This window comes from Epinephelus fuscoguttatus, linkage group LG2, assembly GCF_011397635.1.
Source record: "Epinephelus fuscoguttatus linkage group LG2, E.fuscoguttatus.final_Chr_v1".
Lineage (NCBI taxonomy): Eukaryota > Metazoa > Chordata > Actinopteri > Perciformes > Serranidae > Epinephelus > Epinephelus fuscoguttatus.
The window spans coordinates 42,953,056-42,967,815 of record NC_064753.1 but is presented as its reverse complement, the minus strand read 5'-3'; the positions used below and the strand labels follow the sequence as shown (position 1 = coordinate 42,967,815).

The following is a 14,760-nucleotide window of genomic DNA, read 5'->3' as shown; positions in this document are numbered from 1 at the left end:
AGCCCTGGTTTCCGATTGTAGGCTGTTTGTAGTCCATGTGATTTTGACCAGCCACGTTTGAGCTGGCTGCAGTTGTTGCCAGGTTAAACGGTCCGTGCGGTGAACTAACGAGGTGGAACATAATTGGCGTCACTGCAAACTCTGAATCCATCACAATGGTTCAGCATATTTACTTATATATAAACGGAAGTCAGAAACGGAAATTCGCCTCCTCCGCCCAAATCAAACTGGAATGCCAAAAAATCGGGGGTCTGCGCTGAGAGGCTGTATCGCCGTCTGCCGGCAGTCAGACGCCGAATACAGCTGATGGGTTCCGAGAATGAGGTTTAGGAAAAACATAGTTTGGTTTATAATAAGTATGCGTGTTACTAAAATAATATGATGTTACATGACATACATCATTAGCATTGTGTGCTACACATACTAGCACACCATGTTATTTAAACAATTCCGTTGACTTTTGCTGGATTCACTGCTCTCTGCTTGATTCACCCTACTGGAAGTGTTTATAGTACGTACGCTGCTACATGTAGCTACATGCTAATGTCAGGGACACATGTAATCCCGGTTACCGAATCCGAGGCTGTTAATGTCAGTTGTTCTGGTAGAAACTCAAATTACAAGTATAAACCTGTAAATAAATATGATAAGTCACATTTTAACAGTTTGTTGTTTGTTCATTTATTTTAAGAGACTGTATGCAAACTTTACATTTCTTGTGGAAGTACATTTTGAAACAAGACAATGCGTGTAACAGGCTGAAGTGGACATGGCATCCCAGAAGGTCTACAACCAACGCACCCAGGGTACCTTGCATGTCGTATGTGGATGTGGAAAGTCCATGACCAAGTGTCAATATGTGACGAGGTTGGAGTGAGAATGTGTTGCCTCAGCCCCCTGTTTAAAGTACGTATCAACTACTTAAATATCAGAACTAAGACAACACATATTGTTTAACTCATGTTTTAAGGGTTTTTGGTTGTTCTGAGTTTGCTTCAAATGCGTTTAAACTCATAATAACATTTTGGTATTGAATGGCATTACTGGTGTCAGACAGAAGTTGTTGTGGGGTGGTCAGTACCACAAATCTGTTTTTTAGCAGAGAAAAAATACCAGGGCCAGAATCATGGATGATAATACTGAAATGTTGAATTATTAAAAACGGCTAATGTACCCTCATGCTGGAGGGAGCAAGGTAACATGATTTATGAGGTGAATGCATCATTAATAAGATACAAAGAATACATTTTCATTACTATCAAAAGATTGTCAAACATGAACTATGTCTTTTTAACTATTCTCAGTTAGTTTCTTTGTCAAATGCATGAGGAATAGCTTCAAATAATGCACCTCAGCCACCATTCCACTTTTGTGTGTGTTTCTTCCCTGAACTAACGAGGTGAATGCTGCAGACAGCAACAGCGGAGCAACAAAGAATGAATCCAGTAAGAGGTGGTATTGTGCCCAAAATGTGATCTAACATAACAGGAGAGGCAATGCCTGTATTCTTTAATGAGGTACAGTGTAGAAGAGAGATTGGTTCTTTCTTTGTTTTTGTTTTCATATTGATCTTATCAATGCTAGTATGGATGCTCAAAACAAGAGTAAAAGTGGTGGTATTCATCTATCCTTAAATCCCTTTGTTTGCTGGGGATGTTGAGAGTTCTCCAAAGAATAATGACAACAAAGACTGTTGATTCAACCAGCTGAAAATGTCGCCATTACTTATATTTTCTTATAGCACACAAAAAGGCATTGGAAGGGACAAAAGAAAAGGTGATTTAAATACAACTCAATCTCACAGAAATCCGTGGGAAGAAATTTTCACTGTACAATATCCATCTCAGAAAATATTGCAGTTTCATTGTATCACAGAATATATCATCAGTCAGAATGACCCTTAAAGGAATGAAAATGGAAGGGTCATTTTTGGTTGAACAAACGTCTTATTACTGTAATTAAAACTTGAAACTATTTTGTTAATGTTAGTATGTGTAGAAAGTCTCCCCTTTGAAAATAACTAAAATAATGGGGAGATTTGTTTTGCCGTTTTTTGTACATGGTATGATTACCACCAACTTTTACATCATGGTATACCTTAGAACTGGTATATCACTGCAGCCCTGGTTTATGATCACCTGAAAATAAGAATTGTTGTGTTTCCATTACCTTAGAATTAGCCTTTTATATTTACATAATGGAGCTCTATGATTCTTTTCATGGAGTCTGCAAAGCTGAATCTACAGTAGCCCAGAACGGACAAATCAAACACTGGCCCAAGATAGGACTATTCAGGTTTTCGCAACTTTTGTGTAGGCCACCGTAATTCTCCTACATGTTGGCACACAAGAGAAATTTCAGTTCTGCAACCTCACGCCTAGATGCCACTAAATCCTACACACTGGACCTTTAACACAGCATCTTGTGGTGGTGCCACATAATGTTTTAATTTACGTGGTGGTGACAGCAAGGTTGGAGGAAGGACACCAAACCTACTTGATCAGGTTTAGAGAGAGATTATGGTTCCTCTTAAAATAACTTCATTTTTTGCATACAGGCTGCAGGGTTCCCACGATCATTGAAATCCTGGAAAAGCCATGGAATTTCACAATCACATTTTCCAGGCCTGGAAGAGTCATGGAATTAGTAAATGTCATTTAAAGTTTTGGAAAGGTCATGGAATTTTGTTGTGTGTAATGAAATAGTTACAGTAATCTAACGTGGATAACAGAAGATAACAGCAAATTTATTTTCTGGAGCTGATGATATAACACAGGTCTAACATGCGTTGATGTGCAACAAACTTTTGTTAACCAACACGTACGTTTCTTCATTATCTCCCCGCGTTCTGTCTCTCCCTTCATGTGTGCCAGCTACCTAAGTTTTGTTTGAATACAGGTTTAATATGATACGTTTGAAAAACACTGAGCAAGATTGTTTTTTAATTTTTTTAACCATCGGCATGGTTGGGTCTAGGTCTCAAAAATACTTGGAAAGGTTTAGAAAAAGATTGTGTCTTCAGTTTAAATAAGTAAGTTTGTTGCGTGTGGTATCTAAGTACTTCCTAAGACGATGTAGTTACATCACGTAATGTGACGTAACTATGTAAAGGACATAGGTACACAAAGTTAAAATAAGTCAGCAGTGACTTTTAGTTTCAAAGAGTACACAAACAGGGCACCCAGAACCTCTGGGTGAAAGTCCAGTGTTTGTTTGACCTATGCACCACCCTGGCCTGCTCCCTACGTGGTCTTTCTCATGCTATACCACCTATGGGTTCGTGACATTGACCACCTCCAATTGCGTGACATTGTTGAACCACAGACTTTGTGTGTCACCACGACAAAGCATCCTAATTGACTTTCCAATGGCATTGTGGGGATTTCACACTGGAGCGGCTGTGGCTCAGAAAGTAGAGTAGGTTGTCCGCTAATCGGAAGATCGACAGTTCAATTACCAGTCCGCATATCCAAGTATCCTTGGCCAAGATACTGAACCCCATTGGAGTGCAAGTGCTTTAAATGGTATCTGAGTACCTCGGCCACCAGTGTGTGAATGTGTGTGAATGGGTGAATGTGACATGTAGTGTAACAGCACATTAAGTGGTCAGAAGACTAGAAAAGTGCTATACATGTGCAGTCCATTACATATTTCTGTGAGAACAGGTTGTTAAAATATCTGACTTAGGGTTTGCTAACCTATCAGACAGCTACACTTAGTGGCTACAAATAACCAAATCTTAACTATAGGGATAGTGGTAGGTCAAAAAACATTAATGTTACTACTTTTTGGAGTTACAATTGCTAGTGCAAGTTTAAATAGAGTAGAGAAAAAGGTTTTATTCAATAAAGATAATCAACTGTACCCTCAGAATAATTCCTAATACTTGGGTCAATAATACCATTTGTAGTGAGATGCCATGCACATTACCTTAATAGAAACATAATACCACAGTGATTTTTCATGTTTGGTTAATGTGCACAAGTTCAAAAAAGTCCTTTCTGTGCAACAGAATAAAGTGACCCCTGTTGTGAAGTATCCTTTGTGTTGTCGTACTGTACTGGGTTTGTTAAACAAAGTCCCTGCTGTTTTAAAAACTATCAATGGTAGTACTGATAATGGCCACCCATTTTTTACTGTGAGCGATTTCCCTTGCTGCACCAGCTCTGCAGAACATCTACACCATCACTAACTTTTTACTGCGTTCTGTCGCTAATCGCCTCCTGGGTGGATGAAACTGAATAATTCAGAGGCTGAATAATGGGGTGTACTGAACATCAGGGAGCACAGATACTAAGAGAGAGGTGAGGCGTGACAAAAAGACAACATTCATTAGCAGAGCAGTACTGATTGGCTGAAAGCCCAGAAGAACGTGCCAGTCCAGAAATACTCATCGGGTTACACCGCCAAAGACAAACTGAGATGGAAATACAACACATTAGGCAATTATATAATCATGCCGAAATTAGAATAACAAAGAGAAAAAAGCCATTACATGGAATGTGCAGGTCCAAGGTCTCTGGTCATGAGTAGGATTCAGACAGAAAGTGGGGGAATATCAAAGTAGGATGTTATTTACCAAAATGTACAAAAACATTAGAGTCAGGGTTGGCCTTGGCACAAGTCTTCAGGGATACACTCTCTGCCCCAACACATGAATAATGTATTGCAAGTGGTTAGAAATTGCCAATGATTTATGATGGGCTTTTCTACGTTTCAAATCCACTATCATATTAGGTGCCTCTAGAGGCCATCCAGTATAATGTTCTCTGAATTGAATTACAGCACCTGCATATTTTTAGTTCATTTTATTATTTCATCTGATTACAGGATACTCGGGTCCTGCATCGGGATGAAGAAATGTCTGAAATCAAGTCAGTTAAATTATCAAGTCCTTGCTTAGTAAAAACATTCTGTTAGTGCGGAAACAACTGGTTGATTGAATTAATTAGTCGATCAAAGGTAAATTAATCTGCAACATGTTTTTATGGTTGGTTATTTTACAGAACAGTGTGTGAGATTTAGGGGAATTTAGTGGCATTCAGCTGTGAGGATTGCAGATTACAACAAGCTGAAACTTCCCCGTGAGAATTCCTTTAGTGTTCTCAGTTTGGAAGGGGCCTGATTATCCCTAGCGGTCTCTTCCTCTCTTAGACAAATGGACCAGGTGATTTGGACTGCTGACAACACAGAGTGAAGCAGCTCCATGTTACAGTTCAGTGTTTCTCTAGCTCTTTTTAGATAGGAGTTGTGCAAATTTGCAGGAAAGCCCAATCAGTCTTCTTTCAGCATTGGCAGTATGAAAACAAAATCAAGGAGTGCGGCAAAATGCCGGAAAATTGGGCACTTTGGATCAACTCGCCTTTCCGCCTCTGTGTGTATAAGCACTTGCAGCTGGCCAGCAAAACGGCCCAACATTCACGGAAACTCTGGCAGTGTAAAAGGGGCTTCTGATGCAGTACGGCTTGTCGGAGACTGGCCGCCAGCTCAGCAAGCACCTGATGATCTGTGCTCACCTTTCTATTCTGATAAATTAAGATCCAGATGTTCAGGAGGTTTTTACTGGGTGCCAAACAAACAGACCCGGCTATTTTAACTGGTAAAAACACTGAATATAGCAGTTTCATGTTTAAAAACCTGTGTTTCTCTGATGCTGCTCTTCACTTTGGGGCTGCTAACTACAGTGGCTGACATGTATTCATGAGTGGCCCTATCTGGAGCCAGTGTTTGGTTTGTCTGTTCTGGGCTGCTGGAGAAACATGGTGGTGCAACATGGCAAACTGTATGTAGATTGAAACGGCTCATTCTAAGGTAATAAATCACGATTTTCAGGTGATTATTCACTAAAAGAAACATACTCATTGTATTATATTCCGTTTCTGCCAATATACCACCCTAAGTCCTACCAATTAATCGCTCAATAGTGATTAGAAAAAACAACATAAAAAACTTTGCTAATACTAAACAATACCAAAATGCATTTTTCCTCAATCAAAGCTCATAGCAACATTTTGCATATTCATCGACAGCATTGCAAGTCCACAAAACATATACAGATGTAGAGGCCTAGATAAATGAATCACACTGAATATAACTGAATAATGCTTCAATCTGGAAGCTTAATTTTCCAGTGTCACTGCCGCGCTCTTCTTCCAGACCCAAACATGGCCCCCTTGTCATGAAATAGTTATATTGCGCCCTTTTTTTTTTTTTTTTGCTTTTTCTTGTCATTGAAACATACTTTCAAAATACACCATTCTGCTGATTCTCCAGAATGTAATGGGAGACGACAGTAATTTATATTTCAGAATCAGATCTTTATGTGAATTGATTAAATTTCATGTTTGATAAAATTCTTAATGATTAATTGGTCATTGATTAATCGTTATTATCCCCACACTGAACCTTTAAGTCATTGTTAATGCAGAAATGCTCAAATATTCTCAGGCTGGACCATAACGTGACAATTTGCTCAATTTACTCAAATAAACTTGATGTAATGAATATCTTTGAATTTTGTGATGGTGGTCAAATAATTTAAAGATGTCATGTCACCTTATGCTCTGGTAAAATTCTTTCTTTTCCTTTTTTGCAAACTTGTTTTTTTATTATTTAAAACCATTAATCATTAAGGAAAATATATCAGCAGCTTAATCTACAGTGAAAACAAATATTAGTTGCAGTCTTAAGTGCCATGCCAAATTTAAAATGGTAATTTCAGTGATAATTGATAAAGACTCAACCGTGAAATCATTTGTTTACTGCTGCTGTTGTTGTCACTGTTTGCTGTGTTGTCTGCAATCAAATTTAACTTGTAAACAGATTAAAACACAACAATACATGTTTTGGTGTTTTGATTCTATTTCAGTAATGTCAGACTCTTTTGTTGAGATTTGATTGTATTTTTAATTGTTTATGTGAAAAGTCAGAGTCGTCCTCTGACTGTGGCAGCAGCAGCTCTGTATTACAAGATAACATAATCTTCAAGGGCCTTGGCACAGTGTTTTTTTAGAAGGCACTTGGACTGTGTTTTAAAACTTTTGAGTCATTCGTAGCATCAATAGAGACTCATTCTGGGAATGTAATTCCCTTCAGTGTCCAACTAATACCCATTATTAAGATGATGTTTGCTCTTGTGTTGTTGATAGATGTTTGTGGACAGAATAGAACACACGTTGTCACTGGTTACAGCCGAGTCTTTGGGGATTAATATTTGCAATGCCATGTAACAATAATATGTTGTACCTTTTGTTAAATTCACAAATCCAAAATCCAGCCCCCAAACCGTTAATTAAGATTAAGATGGACGGAATTTAACATTCCCTTTTAATGCATTATTAAAACCTCAGCTAAAAATGTGAAGGGATTATGAATTCATATGAGGAGAGGGATAGCTCATCCGCTTCTTGTCTCTTGCCTGACTTGTTTATTTACAGGGGAAATCATCCAAAATGGATGAGCTGAGATAAATTGAGATTTATTAACAAGGAACGGAAATTGTGGACGGTGTGTTTTCTCCAACCATAGCCTGGAGATATCTCCCCAAAGATGTGTATGCATGAACCATCTCAGAAGAAAAAAAAAAACTTCAGGCAGTTTATTAAACCGTAGTTTATGCACATTGTCAGCTGACATGCTTTTTTCTGATCCACAAAAACAACACTGCTTGTATGAGCTTCAAAACATCCTCGCTGCTGAGACGCATCATTTTACATGCCGGCTTTTTTTCTGAAGCCTCAGCAATCCGCATGACATATGGAGGGCTTTGCCACAAGCCACTTATTATCTTGATCAGGTGGAGAAAATCACAGGATATAACATGCTGGGAGCAATTTAGGTGTCTTACCTCGTCTTGGTAGATGAAGAAAAGCATGATGGACAGAATCTCTAGGAAGAAGATGAGCAGGAGGAGGATGAAGAACTGTGGAGACACAAAGGGAAGAAAGAGGAGTTATTTAACACACCATTTATCAGAGAAGAGGAAATGACAACAAGGGAGATAATAAGCATCTGTCTGTGAAGAATGAATGAAGTATAAATTGAAAAGAGGGGGAGAGGCAGCCGACACCACAGCGTGAGAGGGAACGAAAGGAAAAAAGTAATAAAAGAAGGAATAAAATGGCCATAGAATGACAAGGAGAAGGAGTTGGAGAGGTAAGGACGATTGAAGAGCTGTAGATCGTTCAGCCTCAATATTTCTAACTGACAGGTCAAGAGAGCAGAGAGGCAGAGGAGGAGATGGGACAATCATAGTAAGTAGGGCAGACTGGGAGAAGTGATATACAGTTTTCCTCTATCCACTTCTGAATTTGTTAAAGGAACCTCATTTTATTCCTCACCCGTCTCCACCCAGCCCTCCTCTGCTGAATGAGCTGCTTGATGGGTGATGCATCTTCTTCCTGTGGGCCCATGTGAGTGCTTAAAACAGTTACGAGCTCAATCATCAACAGCTCTGCCAGGGACATGTCTCCCACGCATGGGAGTGACTGTCTGAACCAGGGAGGGTTGAAATGATTTCAGAAACAATGGTGTAATGTTCCAGAGGGTCACACAAGGATCCTGATGAAGTGGCACTAGATTATCAACTGATGTGTCTGCAGGCGGATGAATCGACACACATCGATGCTGCGCCGCTGGGGTCTAGGGAAGTTCGGTCGGTCGGCTGTTTTAGCTGGGACTTTAATATCTCAGCAACTTCATTCTGAGATATTTTCAGGGGGGTGCTTACTGGAAACTAGGAAAGTCAGAAAGTGACAAAGCAGCGTTCCGAGTAAGTTATTAGGTTAATTACTTACAGAAATGTTGCGTGCAATCCACCATCTCTTCCCCGCTCTCTGTCACTTTCTTTCTCTTGCTCTCGAACACACACACACACACACACACACACACACACACACACACACACACACACACACACACACATCTTGAAGCGCCACAGCGTTGCTTGTCTCTTTCCTCAACTTGTGTCTTATGCTCTCACTGGGCCTCATTCACCAACCACTCTTCAGAAGAAATTTCTTCTTAAAAACCACTTAAGCAATTTTTAAGAGGATTCTGACATTCATTAATGTTTTCTTTTTTGGGATTTGTTTTTAGGTAAGAAAAGAGAACCAAATCAATGCACACGTAAGCCCAGTTCAGACCACGGATTCACAACGAGACAAAACCGTTTTAGAACGCGATGCTGTCACCTGCAACTCAACTGGTCAAATCACTGGCGGCGTGTTTTAGAAGGTGAAGCACATCACCTCTTCCTAAAGTCAGTCGACTTATGATGAAGTCCACTAGTCAAGTCAAAATGACAACAGATGGCGTGCTCGCTTGCTGCGGCAGGTGCTCCGTCCCTGCCAAGCTCTCTGTTTCCGTCCCCACGGTGTGCCGTTGTTGGACAGTGGGTCGCTGCTGGTGCTCGCTGTGTGTGCTTTGGCCCCCCACTCACATATTACACACATTTTTTCACACAGTTTCCTAAGGATTCAAATACCAACGATATTTTATAATTAAAATATCTTTAAGAATTATTTTGATTATTTTACAAAAAGCATTATGGACTTTTGATATAACGACTACACTAAAGGGCCAGACACACCAAACTAACTTCAGAGCACTGTGAAGGCCCCCTGCTGCTTCGTCTGACATTGTCGTGTCTCAGCCAAGAAGTTGCACATGAACACACCGCAAAGACTACAGCCAATGGCCAACCAGCATGTACGTTCTGCGCCTGCGTTAGAGGTAATAACATCTCCATACCAGCCGACAGGGACCAAGGAGGGCCAAGGGTGCGGGACACACTACACCAACTAGGGCGACAGGCGCCCACCAATGGCCAGACATTGACCAACGGCTGACTATTGGCACTGCAGTTCACATTAATAGGAACCATGCCAGCCAATAACTTGCTAGAAAATATCACTGGCTGTTTTGGAGGGTGGAAAATAAAGTGATAAAGCAGCGTTTTGAGTACGTTTTTAGTATCTTATAAATGTGTGAAATGGCTCACCTTCTCTCCTCCTTTCCCTGTCTCTCTTTAAACACACACACACACACACACACACACACACACACACACACACACACACACACACACACACACCCTGGAGAGCGACGTGGTCTCTGTCCTCAGTCCTGACAATTATGCCATGCATAAATACCATTTTTCCACACTCGTGCATGGCAGGGATTTGTGTCTCCATTACAGCAGGGCTACCCGCTTGAAGGTGTCTTTATGGGCTAAGTGATGACGTCTTGTCTTGAGTGATGACGTTTAAAAGCCACAGGCTGATCTGTCACATAAGTCCCTCATTATTTTCCTGCAAGTCCTTTTCCATCACACAGCAGGGCAGGTAAAAGAAGTTTATCTGTTGGAGGTTTGCAGAGGTGCAGTTAGAGCCTGTCGTCAGCAGCTCTTTATCATCATCATCTCACTGTGGCTGTTCATGCTTTTACTCCTCCTCCCTGTGGTATCAGTAGTAGTTTTAATTAAAGAAAAGACACTTACAAAGTTTTGCTCACTCGGTGATAAACACATTTTAATACCTACAGAATCTTCACAACAAAAGTCCCCAGTTATTTGGTTATGTAAAAGCTTTCATTGTGAAGCAGCAAAACAAGAAAATGTTGGGTTCTCATCAGCAGTAACTTAACAAGACCCCTACAGCTGAAGGTGAACATTCATTCATTCATACAACTGCTTATCCTAGTACAGGGTTGTGGGATTGGTGGACCCTATCGCAGCTGATGTTGGGTGAGAGATGGGGTACACCCTGGACAGGTGGCCAGACTATCACAAGGCTGACTGAAAGTGAACATCAAACAGTAAAATAAAGGAAATGTCTAAAGTACAAACAGCGACGCAGGAGAGAAACTGAACTCCAAACCACAGAGATTCAGTTAAAGCTACAAAAGTACTGAGAGCTGAACACAGAGACTTTTAAAAACGTCTGTTTCTGTGATCTCCTGCACAGACAGACGTGAGTTGAGTCTCACAACACATGTACTTGTTTCAGGGTGAGAAGGGTGATTGAGGGAGGTTGGCTGCAGTCGGCGAGATGTCACCACTACCCACTTGGAGGAATTTTGGCAAGGCAAGTTCTGGAGTTATAAGAAGCATCTTTTTTCTAAGCTGATTTAGGAGCTGACAACTTGAGAAAGGCGGGAGGGGGATTTAATTGCACTCATATATGAGTATCGTGCTTGTGTGTTCTGATTTCAGTTTTGATTCCCAACGTTAGAATTTAGCTCACAGCATCATGAGTACATGAAGCCTTACAGAGCTGCAAACATGGCTGTAGTCTTGTACTCTTGTTTCTTTTTTTTTTTAGAGTGAGGCACAGAAACCATGAAACAGTCTCAGAGGTTTCAAAAACAGAAGTTTTAAAAGCAGAGATGTTTTCAAAGACATCATGGTTACACGTCCTTTGTGTGTTCCAGCTTGACAGTGGATGTGAGTGTTGCTGGTTCACAAGAAATGGCATCGAGCAGGGCTGTCAGTTGCCCCACGAGGTCTCCTTTGGCAGCACCTGCATGAATGAATCACTAAACATGGAAACACTGGAAGGTGAGAGTCGACTAGGTAAGAGGATATAGCCCACGGTGTGTTTGACTCACTTGTGCTCTTTTTCAAGAGGTGCGCTCAAATAACTGTCTGAAATCAATTTCTATTGTTCTGTCAGGCTACATTGTCTGAATGTTATGCTCTTTGTTGTGTGAAATTCCTGGTAACTTCAATTTGAGGGGATTTTTAGGGTTTTATTTAAACTGAAGAAAATATGCTGCACTGTGGATTTGAAATTCCACCTTTCTCGGGCTGATGAAATCCTTTAACAAGCCGGTGGATAATGTCAAAATACAATTCAGTCAAGTGTAGAAGCACTACGGTTTTTCATAACTTCAAGTATTTGACATTTTGAAGGTTCAACCCCAGACAGTCATAATATTTGGCTTTTTTTTATTATGCAACACAGTTCTGCAACCAAAAAGAGTTTTTAAAAAATTTAAAAAATGCAGTATGACAGACCGACAGGCAGATTTACTTTTTTTTTTTGCAAAAGTCAAGTTTGAATCTGAGCTATTTTGTCTTTTTGTGATATTTCTTGACCTGCTATTGATCTTTTCCCTCTTCAGTGCTATGAGAGTGGAAGTTCAAATGTGCAACTGCTCTGTAAGAAATTTAGATTCAGTGTCTGGTCAAGAACTCTAGAGTACATGCGTGAGGCCACAGGCACTTAAACCTTCCTGCTGGGTTATGTTTGTCTGACTTCGAGTTGCATTAATCGATTCCTGACTACTAGAAGGCACAGGAAGTCTAAAACTAGCTGACCATGAATCTATGTGACAGACGCACAAGACTGACATCTGTTTAAAAAAAAAAAAAAAAAAAAAAAAGCCAACAAATGCTCATTATTACACATGCAGCAGTACAGCCTCAGGCCTTGTGTCCACTGAAGCGCTTTTTTTTTCCCCAGCTGAAAACACCAGGTGCTCCTCCTAACTTGGAGCGCTTGAGAGCGCTTTTGAGGCGCAGTGGTTTTTCAGCTGAGATGCTTTGGTTGCACTGGTTGCTATGATGTGGAATATCAGCGGAAGTGAAAATTCCAGCACAAGGTAGAGAACTTGCTCTGGATGAAGGGAAGGCTGAAGCACATAGGGAAAGAAATGAGGGTTTACGAGAGGAAATAAATCTTTCTATTTAGCTAAATTGAGAGATATTAACATATTTTTCCTCCATTGCTGTTGTTGCTCAGCGCCTGTACATGTAAAATGTGAGTTGGTCTTTGTGGTATCTTTTTCTGCTCCCAGATTTGACGGCTGAACTAAAAGTGACAGTGATGAACGTTTGCAGTTAGGAGTGGTTGATCTGGGGCGTCGGTAGCATAGTGGATAGTGCCGGCGCCCCATGCACAGAGGCATTGCCTCGCTGCAGCGGCCGCGGGTTCGAATCCGGCTTGCAGCCCTTTGCTGCATGTCAGTCCCCACTCTCTCTCTGTCTCCCCATTTCACCTTCTGTCCTGTCAATAAAGGCAAAAAAGCCAAAAAAAAAATCTTAAAAAAAAAAAAGGAGAAGTTGATCTAAAACAGTGGTTCCCAACTGGTGGGTCATGGGTCTGTTCTAAATGGACCGCAAGTGACTCGCAAATGTGCCAAGTTCAAAAAACACACCTGATTTTTAAGTACGGTCAATATTCGGCACAGAGCTTTTATTTTGAAGTGCCCTTTTCTGCTGCAGAGCGAGTGACTAACAGCCAGCTACTTGAAAGAGTCCGTAAACTATCCCAACAACAAGGCCAATTGCAAGTATGACACTGAATACAGTACAGGCCAAAAGTTTGGACACACCTTCTCATTCAATGCGTTTTCTTTATTTTCATGACTATTTACATTGTAGATTCTCACTGAAGGCATCAAAACTATGAATGAACACATGTGGAGTTATGTACTTAGAGAGAGAATGCCAAGAGTGTGCAAAGCAGTAATCAGAGCAAAGGGTGGCTATTTTGAAGAAACTAGAATATAAAACATGTTTTCAGTTATTTCACCTTTTTTTGTTAAGTACATAACTCCACATGTGTTCATTCATAGTTTTGATGCCTTCAGTGAGAATCTACAATGTAAATAGTCATGAAAATAAAGAAAACGCATTGAATGAGAAGGTGTGTCCAAACTTTTGGCCTGTACTGTAGATTAAACTGTATGGACCCTGAACTAATGACGAAGGAGAAATCTGGACCCCGTGGCTGGACCAGCTGGGAACCACTGACTTAGAAGTTTTTCTACAAGAAAATGATTCTTAGTTAAGGTTAGGAAAAAAAGTCAGGGTTTGGGTTAGAATAAATAGATTTCTGTCAGGCTTTCTGAGTAAAAGTAAGAAAAACTTCTCGCATATTTGCAATGTTTCACCCAAAGTTGAACATTTTTCAACTCTTGGCACTCTTGGAATAAGTTCCAAAAATGCAGCGCTCAGCACAGAATAGATGCACCGCACTGACTCCGCTGGCATTTGTCATCCCTGTCTTCTAAAAATGACATTTGTATGCTACGAAACTGCTTTCTTAATAACCTTGTTGTGACAACATAATTGCTGCCTGGATCATGTTCGGAGACAATATTTCTTTCAAGTAGCAAAACACAACAGTCATGTACCATGTAGGCTTTGAAAGGAGGTGGATGGGGAAGATGTCGGGTGTACAAAGTGCAGGACTTTGGCACCAGAACTTCGGTTTCACATCTGGACTACTGTCTTAGCTTTAGGCAACAAAAGCATCTTGGTTAAAGTTAGGGAAAGATCGTGATTTGGGTTACATTACATGCCTTCACAATACAAGCGACACAGCAACAGGCTACAATTCATTTTTATTGGAAGCCGCTGACATGAAACTGACACCCGACACTTGTCGTTGCTGGCCTCAACTTTTTTCAGCTCTGTCAAGTGTCAATCAATCATATGTTCTGTTTTTAGCTATGGTACTGTGTTATGTTCGTTATTTGATGCTATGCTAGCCTTCTGTGCATTACGGTGCACACAAGGATGCAGTGGGGCGGCGAAATGTGATGTTAGAGTAGTGCTCAGACATTGATCAAAAGCACAGATATTATTATGACCATAAACAAACTAGGCAGCATTCAGTTGAGGTGTTTTGTGGCCAGTAGCAGACACACACAAGCCTGTGATGACATAGACGACAGTCCTCTCCCCAGCCACTTCCGTCAGCTGTTACGAGGGAACCCCAAGGCGTTCCCAGGCCAGCTGGGCGATGTAATCCC

At 40.7% G+C, this 14,760-nt stretch overlaps 1 protein-coding gene across 3 annotated transcripts in view; it reads right to left on the bottom strand.

The window, feature by feature from the left end:
- The window catches only part of tspan4a (tetraspanin 4a), a 246,999-nt gene that overhangs the window by 59,222 nt on the left and 173,017 nt on the right, over window positions 1–14,760 (bottom strand). For all 3 annotated transcript variants that reach the window (XM_049596289.1, XM_049596297.1, XM_049596279.1), the window contains one exon: window positions 7,847–7,921. In XM_049596289.1, coding sequence (XP_049452246.1) covers window positions 7,847–7,921 — 75 coding nt within the window. The remainder of the gene's footprint in view (window positions 1–7,846; window positions 7,922–14,760) is intronic.